General features: G+C 43.2%; 1 protein-coding gene across 2 annotated transcripts in view; it reads right to left on the reverse strand.

Moving 5' to 3' along the window:
• Nucleotides 1-3,014: 3,014 nt before the first annotated feature.
• Nucleotides 3,015-18,932, reverse strand: part of LOC133969002 (glypican-5-like) — a 92,800-nt gene continuing 76,882 nt past the window's right edge. For both annotated transcript variants that reach the window (XM_062405305.1, XM_062405303.1), the window contains one exon: nucleotides 3,015-5,770. In XM_062405305.1, coding sequence (XP_062261289.1) covers nucleotides 5,583-5,770 — 188 coding nt within the window. In that variant the 3' untranslated portion in view covers nucleotides 3,015-5,582. The remainder of the gene's footprint in view (nucleotides 5,771-18,932) is intronic.

An 18,932-nucleotide genomic window follows, 5' to 3' on the forward strand; every position in this document is an offset into this window, starting at 1 on the left:
GAGCAGGGAGACAGATGGAGAATTGGCAGTGACAGCTTGTGTTGGCCCGTCGCGAGGAAGGAGGGAGCTCTGAACTGAGGCGAATGGATACAGCAGAGGGCCGAAACTCAAGAAGGAGAGCTGTGGTGAACAGGAGCCGCAGGTCCCCCCTGTGTTTCCCCTCTGCCTCACCCAATTGTTCATCTCTGAAAAGCTATTTCAAGTGTCCCTCCCTCCCCGCCTTCCTTTGCTCCCTCCTCTGGTTCAAACTTGTCACTCTGATCCCCTGGCTGAAAAGGTAAGACAATCTGCTGTGGGGGGGGTCGCTCCACTGATCTCACCCTGGTACTGCACTGCATCAGGCTAACTTCGGGGGACATCTGCTCGAGAATGCACTTATGCATCTTAAGGTTCAGTCCACGCTGAGCGTTGCAGCTGTGCACCCTCTCTGAATGTGTGAATTAGTCTTAGATCCACTCCTGACTATCAGGCAAGAAGAGACCTCAGTGTGTGCGAGGACTTGCAAGCGTTGACTTGGCCAAGCCAGTGGGACAGAAGCGCTGATGTGTGCTACCATTTAAAATAGCCCAGACAGACAGCTGAGCAGCTGTGACCTCAGGTCCCTCGCACTCTCAGTTGCACTCACTGACCACACTGCTCTTTGCAACGTGTGTGTGCGTCTGTACCCACTGTGTCACGCACTGAATCATCCACGCCAATTGTCGAGACATTAAACTGTCTTTGCGAGGCTAAGGAATAGCAGTTGATTAGTCAGATTAATTGCTCTTTCTCAGTGTCTCGGTTAGCTCCCATTATTGCCCATATTTTAAAGTTATGCATGGCTTTTATGTGTCTGTCAGCGGAGGTTATTGTAGGACGACAGACGGCTTCGGTTTTACCAGGCAGGGACAATGCAGTCCAATTACAGCTTAGGCAAAGCGCAGGCACGGTATCCTTTGGACCGGGCACTTGCTCTGGTCTCATCTGCACCTCCAGCCAGATTCTCAGTTTCACAGCGACACACACAAACTCGACTCCGAGGTTCAAATAGTCAGCCTGTCTGCAATTGGACGTACATGACTATGGGACAGGGTGTGTCAGTGAGATCATCTGTGAGAGAGAGAGAGAGAGAGAGAGAGAGAGAGAGAGAGAGAGAGAGAGAGAGAGAAGGAGCTTGTGGACACAGCGTGCTTTAGCCAGGAAAGTTCTATTAGTTAATGTGCTCCCAGGCTGATGGTTAAAACAGCGGGAGGTGTGGTGAGACTTGGAGGGCCACTGTCGCCTGATACGCTGCCATCGAATGCTTTTATAATCACTGTGGAGGAAAAATAGACATTGAATATCACTTCAAAACATTTTTGCTTCTGTCCCATTGTCTGTTTTTGTGACTCCTGCGTCTGACATAATGCTTAAAGCACTGCGAGCTAAGACAAGCAGTGCTGCTGTGCATTTGCAGCTGACAGCACAGACGAACTCAGGGCAATTATAGCTGATGAACAGGCAAAGTTTCCCCTACAGGAGCAGCCAAAGGGGTCGGCCGCACGTCAGCTGAGTGAGCAAACTGTCACCGTCGATGGCGCTTTTCATCGCCACCGACTGTCTGCCCCAGTCCTCTCCAGCACAGAGCCTATTCGCGGCCTCTCTATTCCTGGTGCAAACACACAGACAGATATGTTTAGCAAGAGGCTCAATGGATGCAAATAAGGAAGGTCAGACTGAGATGGGGCTCCCTGCCTACGCCCACCAGCAACAAGTATGGTCAATGAAACAACATGTTTTTTTATTTTTTTGAAAGGGACACGAAGCAGGTCAGTGAAGTGTAATCATGTTATTTATTCCTCTTGGTTGGAAGTTTGACTTGAATATGCTCACATATATATATAGATAGAGCTACTGTGGCTCAGCATTAAGACTGAAATCACGAGGAAACAGCTAGACTGACTCACACCAAGGTTCAATGTCTATTATCACCTCCAAAGCTAACAAATTAACACATCTTGTTTTTTTGTATCCACTTGATCCCAAACCAGGGGCCCCCCGGTGGGGTTGCAATATAGAACGAGGGTGAAGCTCGCCAAAGATCAGATAAATTAAAAATAAATTAAATCAACCTTCTGATTTGTTCGGTCCCCACATGACCACATGAGCTGATTATGGCAGATTAGCAGCAGCACAAGTTGCAGCAGGACTATTTACAGCACCACAGGAAACATTGCAATATGTGGATGTAGGTGATGTTTTTCCTCAACGGGCTCAAATCAATATCCAAACACCTCTTGTGATAGTGATTATTTTGAATGCTGATAAGTTCGGAACCTACTTGTTTAATTCATGCACAAATTACATTTTAAGAATGAGAGGAGGCTTATTTACTGCTCCTATTTCTTGGCTGGGTGCTGTCTACTTCCAGGAGTCTTAGATTTCGAATGAGACAATGGAATTTTGTTCCAAGTCTTTATGCAAAGCTAAGCTAATTGCTCCAGCCTGTGAATTAAATCAATGTCAAACTTAAAATGCTCATTAAGCCTCAGTGGATGTGTAAAGTGTGGACACCTCATTGTTAAAGCTTCGATTGTACCAACAGGATGAATGTGTGCGATATCAAAATTAAAAAAAAATGTTTCGGTGCATACTCGCCCACGCAGCAATTTAACATGTTATGGCGGATTTAACTTGAAGTCAGGTGGAAGTCTGGTGATGCTAGGCTGGGATTTAGATAATTAACAAAAGTGTGGGAGAATGAGGGAAATGTCAATCAAGTGTGGTCTGCACAGACCCACACAAGCCTAAGAGGAGAATTATTCAGGACTAATGAGCGTTAAAGGCCTGTGTGGGTGTGCCACGTGTGTGTAGAGCCTTCCATAAACACGTACTTCGGATAAAATCTGTTGTTTGTGAGTGTCCATCGTGGCGGATTTACTATTTAAGGAGAGGCTGTTGAGACGAGCACAAAAAAGCAGAGCACCTTTAATAGTGCCCGACTGTACTGTATCATACTGATACAAAAGAGAGGAAATGAGACACAAAACAAGTGATGAGTGACTTAAAATATGTACATTTATACACATGCGAGGGTATAGGGCTGTAAGTGACCTGTGGGTGCAATGAACGCCAGTCTGGAACAACATGGAGCAAATTTTAGGAACTAAACAAACGTGGTTACAGAACATGAAATGTGACACATTTAAACTGTAGAGACCTAACGTTGTGAAGGTAGTAATCATCATTCCTCATTAAGTGCAGGCCTTTAATAGACATTTGTATATGTTTGCGTGTGGTTAAGTGGGTCATCCGTTTAGAAAAAATATAGGCAGAGTTAAAGGTGAATCTCTTGTCAGTAGAGACAGGAACAAATTGTCTAGAATAAAGTGTAGTTAATGGAAGAGGTATATCACTGCTTATAGACCCATGTCAAGCTTAAAGTGTGTGTAGCCCGTAGCTTAGATACTGTATCTGTGCAAGGCTTAGTCAGCTTTAATATTGCATCTGCATAGCAATGGCCATACATTCATCATCCTCACTCACACTGCTGTACCATATATCTGTGCATAGAAAATCCTCATCTGCACAAGGAACAAACCTGGTATACAGAGGAAGCCATTGTACAAGTCACACGGGTTGTTTTTCCCCCCTTTTGTTCCATCGTCACGAGGGATCGTTTAAAACAAGTGATCATTTGCCCTTTAACTGTTTGGATTCCACGGATGGTCAGCACACATTTGGGGGTTTTTGGGCTTTCTTTAGCGGTTATTCCTCAAGGGTCCAAGGGGGACTTTAACCAAGATAGAGACAATCGACCAATCACCCTAACATGCACAACTATCCAGGCACTTTAGAGTCACCAATTAACCTGAACTACTTGTCTTTGAAGTGGGGGAGGAAGCCGGAGTACCCAGAGGACACCCTCGCAGGCACCGGAAAACTCCACACCGGTTTAACTTGCAAACCTTTTCTGTTTTTTCACATTCCAAAATAACTTTATACGTCGCTAGCACACAGAGCACTACAGTGTCTCTTTGCTACACATGAAAGGTATAATAATCCCATCCCCAGTCCCTGACGTAAGCAGTTCTTTCTTCTAGTCCAGCAAAGGGTTGGTGCCAGAGTCGAACCAGTTTTTTTTTTGTTACCAAGAGACAGTTCTTTGATGGTCAAATCACAAAGAACTGGTTTGAGGCAGGAACTGGCTCCGTCCCAACCCTGAACCCAGAGCCCCCTTAATGGAAGATGCCATGCTGCCCTGATATTCAAGAAGAATCGACAACAGGACACATTACACAATAAATCATTGAAGGACTTATACAATGGCTGCCACTGAATTACATCAAACATAGATGCACCCAATAATGTAAAGGTAAGGTTTTTATATGTTGAATTGCATTAGAATCTGCTGCCCAACCTGCCTCTTGTTTTCAAATACCAAACAATCATTTGATCAAGAAAGGTCAGTGAAAAATTGCAGGTTTGAAAATATATGTTTGTGTTCAGATATATGCTATCTGAAGTAAGGCCTGATCCCATCATATAGATTTGGAGAACCTTGAAGGTTATACATGCATTAATGTGCATTTCAACGCGCAAACACACACAACTGGATGCAGGATAAACATCATAGAAAAATCAACAATGTGTGGAGCAAAATGTGTCCGTTCATTTTGCGGTGTTGAGTTGGTAAATGATGTACATTCCTGCTTTATTTGTTATAGAAATGAAATCTCTATAGTCTGTTTTGCATTGTTTTCTACATAGTATGGACAGCAGACAACACAGTCCATTCATTGCAGGACGAAAAAACAAAAGAAAAAACCCATTTATTTAAATCAGTTAAGAGCATTTTTGCAGAATCAAAACCTCACACACTCCCATCAAATCTTTCCACCTATATACAGTTACATACTAAACACACCTAGTTTGTCTGCGCAATGTGTTGCGACCCTGCAAGTGTGCCTGTGCTCTATCTGTGAACTCATTCCATTCTAATCCCTGCCAGGGTACACAGTCAGAGTATATCCAATCTGCTGCGCTGGGCCAGGCACCTGGGATTGATCTAACAATCTATCATGCATTCCTTAATCCTCAAAAAGAAAATAAGTTTGAGTTTTCAAATAAGCAGAATTCTTCAGTCTGGCTGGCAAAGGGCTGTGATGAGCCTGAAAGTAAAATCCAGCAGAAGACGACGAGGACAGCTCTGTGTAGAAAACATGAACGTGCGTTGAAATGTATTTTTAAGTAAAATCATATTGATGAATTCTTGCTCTGAACTATGAAGTACGTTTTGAGTGTGAGTGGAGCAAGGAGCTGCAGGACTATATTGGTGTCCGTTATACACACATATCTTATCCCAGAACAGCCTAGTGGAAGCAGCAGGCATAATCTTTGTAGGTGGCCGTGCATGAGATCAGTCAAGTTCCTGCAGGAGCCCCCCCATCTACAATGTTGTCCTCCTCTCTTCCGTTTCCATCTTCTCTCCTTTCTCCATCGCTACTTTCCACCCATGCAGATTGAGGACAGGAGTAAGGATACTGTGATGTGATTTATATGATATGAACGTCTGTCTGCATGTTTCCTAGAAGGTGAAGGGGGATTCACAGGCGGTGCTGGCCTCAGAACAGGGTCCACTGCAGGCAAAGGGCAGCAGGGAGCAGTGCAAGGCTCCAGGGTCGTGCCCAGCTGGCAGACGGCGAACCCCCTCTCACCTTCACCGAGGGGGGCCTGGAAGGGTTCTCGTGCGGGCTGTCACCTCCAGGCTTTCTGCCGACGGGCCTCCTTTCACTGGCAGCGTCTGTGTGTGCTGGGGGAGAACAGATAGAGAGAGAGAGAGAAGAGAAGAGACAGACACAGATAAATGGTTTGGCGCATCACTGTAATCATGGTATAATGGTTTAATGTTGAGAGTCCTTCGGGTTTTATAAAATTGTATATTAGGGGCTCATCATCTCCAATCACCATTACCATCACCTCTCTCGGAGGATTTTCAAAAACAATCTGACATGAAAACGATGTGCTATTACGTCTGTTACGGTTAAAGTGAGTTCATATGTGCATCTGAAGCAGCACATCTGCGGCTGCTTTAGTCGAAAGAACCCGTAATTTATTTAACAGTGCTTTGAAAAATTCCAAAAATGCATGTGCAGTGCTACTGGGTTGCTCATTTTGGAGTTAGTAAATCCCTTTTGTCTATGTTTTTTTTTGCCCTACAGAGACAGCAAAATAAATAACTCTTCACCCACACACAAACACACTGTGGTGGACTGATTGGTCGTCTTATCTCCACCAGCACCCTTTAAGCAGCCATTTTATCACAGGCCCCGCAAATCACACCAACACACAAAGCTGGCCACACAAACACTTTGTTGCTGACATCAGTGAAATCCAAGCTTTCCTGAAAAAGAACTTGACTCATACCTCCTCCACTTGCTGCTCTTTATCAAGCTTAATAACTTTGGTATCACAATATCACAGCTCTGGTTGTGAACATACATCATCCCTCTTGTTGGGCTTTAGTCCAATGAACACATCATTGTCTTATGTACATGCTGCAAGATAGGGAGACATTCCTATCTTAATTAAAGAGTGTGGTCCTTCAGCTTAAGAGCAGGAACTGCTGATTTCATGTTGCATGTGCTCTTGCACTCAAATGGCGCTTGTTTGTGCTCAGAATTTCTCTGCTGGTGAAAGATTTCCTGCAGTCCAGCTTTAGATTTAAATTTGTTCTGCCCTAGTATTATTTTGTGCAACAAGTCTGTCAAAACTTCCCCAACCAATAGAAGGCCAGGTGCAGTGATGACAATGGTGCATTTGCCAGGTCTGCAGGCAATCTGTGGGTTTAACGGGGTGAACGTGTGCTGTGCACCTGTCTCATATTACTAATGCGTCCTCAAAATACCAGTGACCTACCGCACCCCTGACTTCAGACCAGGTTTTGGTTTGTCAAAAGCACAAGCACTCTCCACGTTCTCAGCAGTGTAGCAACAATGTCACCGGCCACACCTCATTTTAAGATCAAGCACAGGTGCCTTTTCTATTTAAACAAGCTGGGCGCTGGATGGGAAAATAACAACTGTGTGGGACTGAAACTGGCAAAGAAACTTGCATTACGCCTGATGCTGCCTTGCTTTGCTTCTAAGCAGTTACTTTGCTTTTCTCTGGGGGGTAAAAACATGTTGTTGTCTGAAAGTAATCATGCATCCTACTCTCTGCTCCTCTTCAACACCAAACCCAACTTAAGAATGTACATGATTGGATTGAAGACAGATGACCACCCTCAGCACACAAATTCCCCATTAAAATCCCGTAAACATGTATCGCTCAGGTGATACAAGTGTCATACATTTAGTTTGTACCCTCCTGCTGGAGCGAAAGGCTCAGAAATCCCTGTGTGAGCGCCCAAAGATAGATGAGGTGACATCAAGGTTTGCCAATCCCAAAGGATACAGCAAGAAACACGTGCAGTCAAGGGTGAAGGAAAGAACGGGAGTGTGTGCTGTGTCGGGGAGTAAACAATTTATCTGACTACTGACAATGATCAGTGTCAAAATGTCTCTTTAGGCAGTCGCAGGTTTGCAGGGATTGAGACCAGCCTGGGTGTGTAAACCAATCTGTCTGGATTGTCTAAATCCATCTGTGAACTCGGCTGCCAAACAACTCGACAGCCAGGTGTGTGGTAGACGTTGCGTTAATAGGAAACCGAAAAAAGACTTCTGCATAGCAAACTAAGTCACTTCTTTGCGGATACAAATTGTCATCCGATATGATTTTTGTTTCAGATACGCCATATTCAAACGTGTAATATTTTTGTACATCTTCTGTAGAACTGAGGATGTACTTCAACCCATCCCTAGTATGCAGTGGGGTTTTATGTGCATGCAAGTCTGAATAAGGCTCGGCAGGGCTCTAGAGAGAGAGAGAGAGAGAGAGAAGTGTGTGCCAATGGTTTTGTGTTGTTCCAGTAGACAATAGACAAAGACATCATTTATCCCAAATCAGATTGCTGTTATTGTTTCAGTGGAAATGGGCTGCATCTCATCAGAGACATGTCAGAAGACAGCAGTACAACACCAATACATCTCCACTGCAGGCTGCCCAAGGGGCTAATTACTGGAACAAGTCTTTGGTAGCTATTCAAGAATGCATGTTGTTGGTGGACGGGTTTGGGATCTGTTAAATATAATAAAACTGGAAGCATTAAAACCGATCATCTAATGTAACCTAATGTAACCACTCGTGCGAAACTTGGTAATTGTCTAGAGTGCCACTGGCTGGGAGACACATGAACAAGATGGAATCAAATTAATATTTTACCTAAAGTCTCACATAGTTTAAAATGCCCCAACCAAAATAACATCTCACAATATACACTACATTACACAACAAGCTTTTACACAGATGTATTCATGTGCTGCTGTGATTTGAAATATGGATCACTGATGCACTACAGTGGTAGAGAACTTGTTTTAGATTAAAACATTTGTATGAATGAAATAATTGATAATATTATCACTAGTTTGAGGTCTTGATGAAAAATTAAATATTGTTGGAAAATCAAGAGCTACAAAATAGAAACTTGATAATGCATTGCACCATATTAATCTTGGAGAAATTATTTTTCAGCAAGAGAACAATTTAATTCGGTAGATTTCGATAGATTAAGTCTTAATCTTAATCTCTACTGCAAGGAAGGCCAGGACTTATATGTGGTTAAATTTTGAGTTATACTAATTTTTCGTTTTTCAGCTAATACAAAAAACATGTTACTTTTGAAAAAAATATTACAGACTGTGTTAAAAACTGTTATCACATGGTGTTAAAATGTTGCGTCATGTTAATATTTAAATATTATTCTAATGCTTATTATTATATCATAAGGATATGTGAAGTATTCTAGCATAGCCCTAGTTGAGAGAAATGACATGACAACAGTTATAAAACAGAACAGTAGAGGCAGTAGAGATGTGAGGGGAAAAAAAGGCGCATTGAAATAGTTAAGTCCCCAAAAGCATGAAACAACCTGAAGCACATCAAAAACCGAAAACCAAGAGTGGCAGGAGGATAATGGAATGTGATGTTGTTGTCACAATGAGATAATGTTAGCAGATAAGCTGTGTTTCATGAACTGGCTCATGTCTAAATCCCCTAAAGAGGGAAAGAGAACAAGCGAGGCAGAAAAACAGAGGGTGGAAGGGAGTGAAAGATGATGTAAAGGGTGAGAAGAGGAAAATAGTTTGGTTTGATTTTCAGCATGAGAGAGATGTCGCTTGCATCAAGGATACATGATTGCTCACCGCCGTGCTTCTCCCATCACAACAACATTCAACACTAAATGACATATGCTCTTTACCAGTAAAAGATAAATGTGATTAATTGGTAAAAAGCTTTATTATAGTCAGCAAACGGTGACAGTGACAAACGAGAACAGGGCCGAACAAACGTGGGAGACAAATAGATGCCGCGAGATCACAGACATTAATGTCTGAGAGGAAATGTGTGAATGTGTGTGTCTGTGCCCTGTAGTAGTATAAAGAATGGGTTGAGGGAGCTTTCATTTGTCATTATAGCCTGCAGCAGACAGGGTCGTGAGAAGAAAGACGATGAGGCATCATGTCCCTTCATCCATCTGAACATCCAACACTCATACAGGGACTGTGTTACCTTTACTACTACAGATACAACACAATACCCTCTGCCACCCTGTTGACCTCTCTGTTGGCCAAGTGTGTGAGAAATGGTTCAGAGTGTCCTTTGCCATTATTGCCTCTCCAGGGGCAGCTTGTGTGTTTGGAGGAGACTCCATTTCCCTCTGGCCCGGGAGCAACAACAGCTGCTTCTAACAAGCCTGGACACTGCACCGAGGAAGAGGTGGACCCTGGGTTCTTGCCAAGAGGAAGGAGGGATTGGAGGGTAGGGAGAGAGAGGAAGGGAGGACTAAGGGTTGGAAGGTGAGTGGGAGGAATAACAAACGTCTTGGCCATCATTTCTTTTGAAAAGTTCTGAGGGACAGAAAATTGCATGATGGTTGTCCGGTCAGCCATTTAATTTTTCTGCTGCTGTCTTCGCTCTCTCTTTCCTTCACTCATCTCGTTTGTGCTTCTTTTGGTTTGTCAACACCCAGCCACTGCTGCCGCAGAGTCTAAATCCACTAATCGATGTAAAGGGAAGAGAGTAAATGTCCTTAACTAAATGATTTTCTGTCCATATTTTCCTCACTGTGTCACTCATAGACAAGACAACACACTCAGCCGCTATGTTGACTCTGCAAACCTTGTCCTTTCGCAGTTCACATTATAACTACGTAACACCCAGCACATCGTATGGAAGTAAACAACATCGGGGCCACTGAAGTCAATGTGTGCAGTTTTATGTGTAAGTCGTTGGAAATTGAAGTCAACAAATGGCAGTTAAGAAGTATTTCTGCTCCCCGGAGTTTAAAAGCAGCAGTAACAGTTTATGACCCAAAACACAATCAAGCTCATTGTATAATAGTCCAGTGATCTGACCAGGGCAGATTTGGACCACATATAAAGGTGGCCATAAAACGAATTGGAAAATATCAGATTCCACGTGAGTTGTGCTGTTTACACTATCAGAAAGCAGAATACTGGCATTGTAGCAGTAATCCAATGAAAATTGTGCTACTGCACTTGGGCTTAGCAGGTTGTCAGGCTATATGCCATCAACTGGCATATCAACTGCCACCTTTTCGAGTCTATGCTCATTCTTGTATATATTATAAACTTAGATATTTGCTCAATTTAATTGTGCAGTGCTGTCTCTGAATGAGAATGGTCTTGTAGCGTCCCACTCTTACTTTAAAGTAACTAACTTAACTTAACCAAACCACAGAAGTTGCGTGTGAAAACAGAGGACTTGCTTGTTTACCAAGAGCTTTAAATCAGTTTTCACTCCTCCACCTGCTGGGTACAATTATAAACAAGGCCAGAAGGTAGAGCGCTAATTTACGGCACATAGGGGGAGTGTGATGGAGGTGGGTGGAGGTCAACAGCTTGCTCCTCCTCTCTCTCTCATTCTCACCATATTCCTTTCTCTAGGCTCACACCCTGTCTTGACCTTGAAGGCTTTTCTCCCTGCGAAGCTGTTGATGGGAGACGGATACAGAGAAGGGTGGGGTGGCGGGGGTTGTAAAGCAGCTCATGGTCCTGAATTTTGACAAGGCTATTTGGTCTGCCTCATGGCAATGTTTCATTAAGAGAAGTGACCTTTGACTCGTTGTTTTTAATCACTCACACAGGCAGAAACACATATGTTAGCATGCACACAGGCAAAAAACAATTTACACATGTTCTTAGTGCATGTACAAACACACAGATGCAGACATGCTGTCTGAATTATTTGGTAGACGAGTGTGTGCTTGGTTCCAGTTTAAGTCCGAGATCTGTGAGGATGCCTCAGAGACAGCTGTTCCTCCACTTCCTCTGTGACAACTATGGTAAGCCGCCAAATAATGGCACTGTTGATTTGCTAGATGAATCCTTATTTGCTGTAAAGAGATCATTATGCAACCAGCCAATATGTGTTCCATGTGTTCCAGCTCAGGCTCTCTCACATGCTGTGAAATGATTTGAACCATTACACTCTGTTGACCATGATTCACCATGATGTGTGATTATAAATTTGTCATCTATCCAAAGAAGTTTTGGAAGATGTTTGTGTAGAATGACTGCTCAGCTGCCCTCTTTTGCAGCACAGCAATCAGACGGTCTAGTGTTAGGATAGGAATGGTCTCTATATATCCTCAGAGTACACATCCATTCAGAGACCAAAGTTACTCCTTGGTTGCAATATTCTCATAAACATATATTTTCAACATACTTGAATGTACACGGTCCAATAGACAGCAACACACGGTATATACAATTGTTTTCAATTCTTAGGTAAAGCCAGTATTACTAAGAAACAGGGCAATCAATCAGCCTCCAATTAGGCCTTTGAACACTAATAAAAGATGGATGCTGATCCTCGTGGCAATGGATCAAGGCTGTCCTGACACTGTTTGGTACATCAGGAGAATGTTAAAACTCTATGGGTCACAATGTATTTTCAATGCCTCTTTTGAACTGTCTTACACACGGACATTTACCTTCCCAAGAACTCACAAAATGTTTCCTTATCTCTTTTCACACACTTTCTCACAATGGGTGCTAAGGTTAAAGGGTGGGCAGAAGGAAAGGATGCATTCACGCAGTTCATGACTGACCATTCATCTCGGTGCTCTTTTTGTCTATGGTCACTCTTTATGTGGTGCCATGTCAGGATGGGGCTCCTCAACCCATCAAACTAATCTCCCTGTTCTGTATTCTAAGATACACACTGAATTTCCCTGCACACAAACACACATACACACACACACACACATACACACAAAGTCGCTGTTCTGGGAACTGTCCTTCTGGTTCACAGGCAACCTGCGTAGGGAATCCAGGACTGGTACTCTGGCAGGCCACTCGGGGGGCTAAAGGGCCAAAAATACAGGGGCACCAGTGGGGTACACATCAGAGCCTGCAGCTAACCTAGCAACGGGCACAGCAGCATGGCAACTCCAGAGCAGGGATCAGTGCAATGGAATCTACCCTGCGATTCTTAGACTATTAAGCTCCTTGGCAAGATTAAGATTTACTCCCCTAGATTCACACACACACAAACACTTACACACAGAAACAAATAGGCTAAAGGGGCCCTGGGAGGACAGTGACCTCCACCAGTCAATGTGACAGATTCACAAGATGGAGGGGACTCCTGAGATGAAAGCAACCTCTATGCAACAGAGGAGGGAGTGCAACTTCTCAATCTTACAGCGGCACATACACTGCATTCCCCACCAGGGCACTCATTGGCCATTTGGAGTATATCAGTGTTGAGACACACACGCCCAACACTACACCTGCCTGCACTCAAACACCAGATGCCTCATTGCATTGGCAGGTGTCAGATTGTCCTTGTCGACAGACAAGCGTGAAGGATGCAGAGATAAACTCACATTCATATTATTTTGCTCCCTCACTGAGACACACATGCATGCACACACTTTATTGCCATCCATTATAGTCAGGAGGAAGTGCACATCAGGTAGCACTCAGGAGATATTGTTGCTGTGTGTGTCTCCTTCTTACCATTCCTCACACAAATCTCTTCTCTTGCCCACTGCAATCCCCCAATCATTGCACTCTGATGATAAACAATATTCCATTTCCCTCTCTCTTAAACTGTTAAGAGCATGTCGTTTTTTTTCTTGTGTGTAAATGATCCAATGATGACTTCAATGCTTCAGTGGATATAAGCTGAATTGTGGAAAATATTTTCCAGTGCGTTAGTGTGAAAACTGTCAATAGGATGCTACCCTGTCAGTGACACCGAGAGGCAGGAGCCACACAGCAGCAAGCAGCAGAGAATAGATTGCAAACTTGTGTAAGTCCATGTGAACAGCCTCCTATGAATTAATACGATCTAAGTGATGCTCGCTTCTCAACTTCAAAGGTTTTTCAGAAATCTGTGTGGGTTAGAAGGAGGAGAAAAAAATACATGGTGTGATGTTATAAATGTTTGATTTGGTGGGGGTGAGTCAAATACTTTGATGTATACTTTTGATTTTATAACTGACTGCAGTTTTTGAAACAAGTTATGCACGCGCACTACATTACCTACGCTGTCGGTGGGTCTTCCAATCTGATCTGTAATCAGCTGAAGCAGTGAGAGGTCAGCCCTCTCCCGGCCCACGGGCCTGACAGTCCGCCCCAGGTTCAGCTCTAATTGCCAAATCAATTATGGATAAGAGAGAAGAGATTTGTCGCTCTCACTGCTGGTCAATAGGATGGGCTTTTAATGAAGTGACTTGTCTTGCATGTGCGTCCCTTTGATAGAGACACATTTATAAGACCACACACATAGCCTCCCACCACAGGTAGTCAATACAAAAATTGGCTCATTGCTTCCAACTTCCATTATCTGACCAATCATGCAATGCTAATGCAATTGGCTATGTAAAGCAGATAGACTGATCGTGGTTTTGCTTTAAGACAAGTTTGAGTTTTAGGAGTTTGCTATTCAAGGTGCCAGCCTCATTTGGAGAATTCCATCCCAACTCCCTCCGTGCTTTCTTTCCCTTTCTCCCAACTGAGTTTGTATTTCCCCCTGCATACCAGGGTGAACTGAGACAAAGAGGATCAGACTCATCCCTGCTTATCCTTCAACAGTATTTTTCAATATCAATGGAATGTCTGTCTTTATTTTCTCAGTGCTGTGTTACAGCAGGAATGCCAGTTTGTGTTTGGAGCCAGGGTTGAGCTACGGGCAAGGCAAGCGAGTCGAGAAGGTAACTCATGCAACTCCCCCGCCCACCATCCAAACCAATCCCCATCTCAACTACCAGCAGCTTGCATGGGTACAAGCATTAATAAAGACGACTTAATAAGCCAGGGCTGTCACAAAGTTGCCTCAGTTGTAGCTTTTGCTCTTGGTGTGTGTAGCTTGCAGCAAGACATTTCCATAAATCCATTTAGCACTGATTAATTCTGGTCCCAATGACAACAGTGACAAGTTTAATCTGAGCCTGGCTGCAGTTGCAGAGAAGGGTGGTGTATGAGCATGTTAAGCACACAATAAATTCCAGGTCATATCTACTGAATTTGCAGCTTTCAATAAAAAAAGTCTTTATGAGTCTGGACACCATCTTTAAAATGCCATTTACTGCTTGGGAACCTGCACATGTTGTTAGGATTTCTCTCTATATAAGTGGATAAGAGCTGCTTTTGTGGTACTGTAGTTAAAGACTTTTATGTGGCGACAAAATCAGAGCACTGAGTCACTAGCATTCCTTTTCTCTCGGCTAGTAAACTTCATAGCAATTATACAAAATGCTAAATTCTACATATCGTTTTTTTACTAACTTCCGAGGTCGTAATTCCTCACAATTCCTTTGGTTTATATCTACACCAAAGATTCTCGGTATTTCCCAAACAGGATCCCAAAGGTGTGCTGGAGAGGCTCAATCATAAAGGTCTCAATGACACTGCTTAGAGAGGAAATGATGATGCTGGCTAATGAGAACCATTCTCCTCTGATGACCTCATGCCTAGGGAGCCCTTCAAGCTAATATGCTCTCAAAGTGCCATAAAAAAGCCACGGGGCAGAATGTGCTAAGCTAGGATGAAAGAGGAGACTACTGAAAAGCTATGTGGAAGATCATAAAAAAAAAAGGGATGGATGGAGACAGAAGGAAACTGGAGACAGTTGATAACAAATTCTATTGTGTAAACTAAAGAAAAAAAAAGTTCAATAAAACATAATATTGTCAGGTATTTGTAGTGCTCCAAATGGGTTGAGCACATTTTTCAAATTATCACTATAACTGTTTTGTTAGTAATATATATTTCCCCAAATTACTTTCATATGGAATAATACAGAAATATTTTTTAGAATAAGTCACAGATTTTCTCAGGGTAAGTATTGCAAATATTGTGCAATCTTATTCACTAGCTGTGTCACAGATGAGTTGGAATATCTGCGAGAAATTGTAATTTACTCCGCCCACATCCATACGCAAACCAGACCATCTCCCTGCCCCGCCAAAGCCATCTCTGATCCTCTGGTTCCTTCTTCCCCAGCCTTGCTCTGCGCTACGGAGCTCCCTCTCAGCCCCTTGAGCTCCAGATGAAAGGCTAGGGGAAATGGCAGTCCTACTGGTAATATCCGCAATGGGACATCTGCTGTCCAGCCGGCCTCTACACACGCTAGTCCTCTGAGGCCCCGGCTCATTCCAGGTCCTAGGATGGGAAGAACGAGGATTGGATTGGGTCTACCCAGCCTGGCAGAGAATACGAGCACCAAATCCCTCATCCACCCTCTCACGCTAGATTGAATCATGGGTTTGTACAGTCATCCTCTCTGAACCTCAACCCTTAACTTTTTATCTTCACGTTAGCTGAACTCCCAATCCTCTGTTACCTCTTGTACTTCAGCATCACGTCATACAGGTCTAGGGTATTAACCCCGCATTATTCATCTCAAAGCGTTTTCCTGCTCCAGCACTTCTACTTTTGACCATTTGTCCTTTCTCCAACAACAACTTTCAACTCTCCTCCCTTAATCTCCAGTTTTCTAACATGAAAGGTCAATGCGTGCTGGGTCCAGAGCAAAAGCATGCCTCTGTAAGTTTGGGGCCAATCCATTGTAATCCTGCTAGCACTGGTGTAAGGTTGACCATATCCTGCCCATGCAGATGCTAATGTTGGGAATGTACTTCCCCTGCCAGGGTGAACAGCTGTGGCACACCTTTACAGCCTTATAGTCTTTTGAGAGACGTTCTCTCCATTCCTTTGACATTCAGGTACAAACACAGCGGCAACTCAAAAACATACTGGAATGGTACGACACTGGATTACAGAATCAAAGTCATATTCAAGGTCATATCAGACACATTAATATCTCCCTACAAGAAAGCCTGTGTGTGTGAATGAACAACAAAGGGTGAAAGGAACATTGGGACTTGCTGGATAATTAAAACAAGTCTCAAATACAGTAGGTGCCCACCTGACTTAAATGTGTAATTGGCTGATTGGGGCCTTTTGATTAGTCTCTATTAAATGCATGCCTATAATATCCCCTAACACTGATTATGTAGTTGTGTCCTCACGAAGGAGAAGACCAAGTATGTGTGTGTGTTTAGATGTAGACTCAAATTTGCAACTTCCGCTACACTAAAAAAAACACTTCACGAAAGTAGCAGCTGTGAATTTGAAATAGTGTTCGAAGTTTACTTCCCTTAGGGTCAGGTTAACACCACGCACACACACACACACACACACACACACACACACACACACACACACACACACACACGGCCAGCTGTTTCCTTCTGTGTGAGGGTATGCAAGGAGAGTAAAGTCAGTATACTTGTCCCTCTCGCTGAGAAAAACAGAAGCACAATGATCCTCTCTTAAATCTTCCCTTCTTGTCACATGTAGGTAATTATGTTCTTGAACAGGGTGGCAAAGCAAGACAAGCATTGCCAACGGCTCCATGCTAATAGACAGGTTTAGCGACTGAAGTGCAGCGAGTGAGAGCAATGCCAGGGGTGTCTTCACTTTCTTGATGAGCACTCCAGTGTTCCTGACAGATGGTGTTTGTTACCAGAAGAGAATTGTACTTCCATGGCTGTACGATTCACACTTTTTCACTGCATATCCCTCTGGCTCAATCACAGACAGTGTTTATCCATGTGTGTGCTTCTCCTCCCCATCTGAGATGGATAACTTGCTTTTCTCCTGTGTGTATTTTCTGTATTTTCATGGCTTCCCACACCTTTTCCAGGTGGACTGCCTAAGCAGCAGCAGAGACCAAACACAACGGGTACAGTGGGATTTTATTTTTCTCCCATGTTCCACCCTAAACTCCTTTAACATTTTATGAGGACTAAAAGCATCTCCCATCTTCCCTTGCACTTCCAATGTAAAAAGGAAAATCGTCTCTTCCATGTCTGTTTTCTCAGATTTGCACAAAAGGCCGGGAAGAGAAAAAGGCTGCGTCCACTGTGCCAGAAACTCACTCAAGACTGTTTGGAAGCAGGCAGACAAATGCACAGACAATAGGAGTCTCCTTTCGATATCTAATGGAGAGATAGTCTAATGTGCCACCGTGGTTTTTTTTAGAGATTAATGTGTTAATAGGCAAGCTAAAAATGAATAGCTTCTTTGGAAAGAGCAGCCATAAGTGTTCCGGGGCTAATACAGTTAATAAGCCATAGTCACGCCACAAAATGTACCACAGAGGATGCCCTCACAGCCGCAGGGCAGAAGAGATGATATGGTTCATTAAAGAGTCACTGAATAATTCTCCTGTCCCTGGCTGTGGTCATGGCTTCGTACATGACCAGGCCTTGTTTAGTTGGCGCACAAAGTACACTAGCATGTCTCCAGGCAAAAGTAGCGGGATCTGAACCGCGATCAAACAGGCATGAGATCTTGCAATCAGACTTTCTTCTAGTAGTGGAGAGCAAATTGGAGTATGTGAAAAGAATGTGACTTTTCCAACTCCCTCTCTCAAGCCTACACATACATATACATATATATATATATATATATAGCTCCGTGTTCCTATAGTTGCCTGCAATCCTTTGGTTTTCACAACTATTCTTAGTTCAGTATATATAGAAGCTCATATGTCTGCATAATTTGATAACGCAGAGGGCTGTGTGCATGATCCCATCTCCTATAAGACTTGCAGCGGCTCCATCATATCTTAGTGATTATAGAGACAGTCAGTCTGTCCTCTGCAGATTAGTGCTATTCATTAACATGTAATGAAGTCTCCCTCAGCAGAACAGTGGGTGGTCATGCCCCCTTTTTAACATGGACCTTGGGAGCTCTGCCACATCTACAGAGGCATACAAATGAACAGGCAGACGGAAGTTAAAATATGCCTCCTATGACTGTAATGCATTACAATCCCACCAACACAAGGAATTCCTCTAACAGTTGCCAAGGTTGTTGCTTGAATCGATAGTGGTTGAACCAATGTTTGTGAAGTCATGAGAGAATAATAGATCAGACGATCTGATTTCTGTTTTTCTATCTCTTCTTTAACATATTTTAATCCCAATGAGTCAAAGTTACATTGAAATGCAAATTTTAAAGTGTCAAGAACTACATTGCCTCAGTATGTCAGATGTATATTGAGCTTTAAAGTCTTGAAAATGGTCGGAGGAAATTCTTGATGCAGAACTGGTCACTTTATAGTGCTTAGCCGGGGAGTGTGTGAGTATAATGGATAAGTTCATGGATTACTTGACCAGCCTTGGCCAGTGCAAATGGTCAATATAAATAGAGTATCTTTACTCCAGAGGACAAGTGTTGTCAAGCTCTTAGCATTCATAGTCCACAGAAAAAACAAATTGCTTTGAGGCATAAGCTGCTTTCAGACATGCCATGAACTCCTGACATGTTCCT

The sequence above is a fragment of the Platichthys flesus genome, chromosome 14 (assembly GCF_949316205.1).
Source record: "Platichthys flesus chromosome 14, fPlaFle2.1, whole genome shotgun sequence".
Taxonomy (NCBI): Eukaryota; Metazoa; Chordata; class Actinopteri; order Pleuronectiformes; family Pleuronectidae; genus Platichthys; species Platichthys flesus.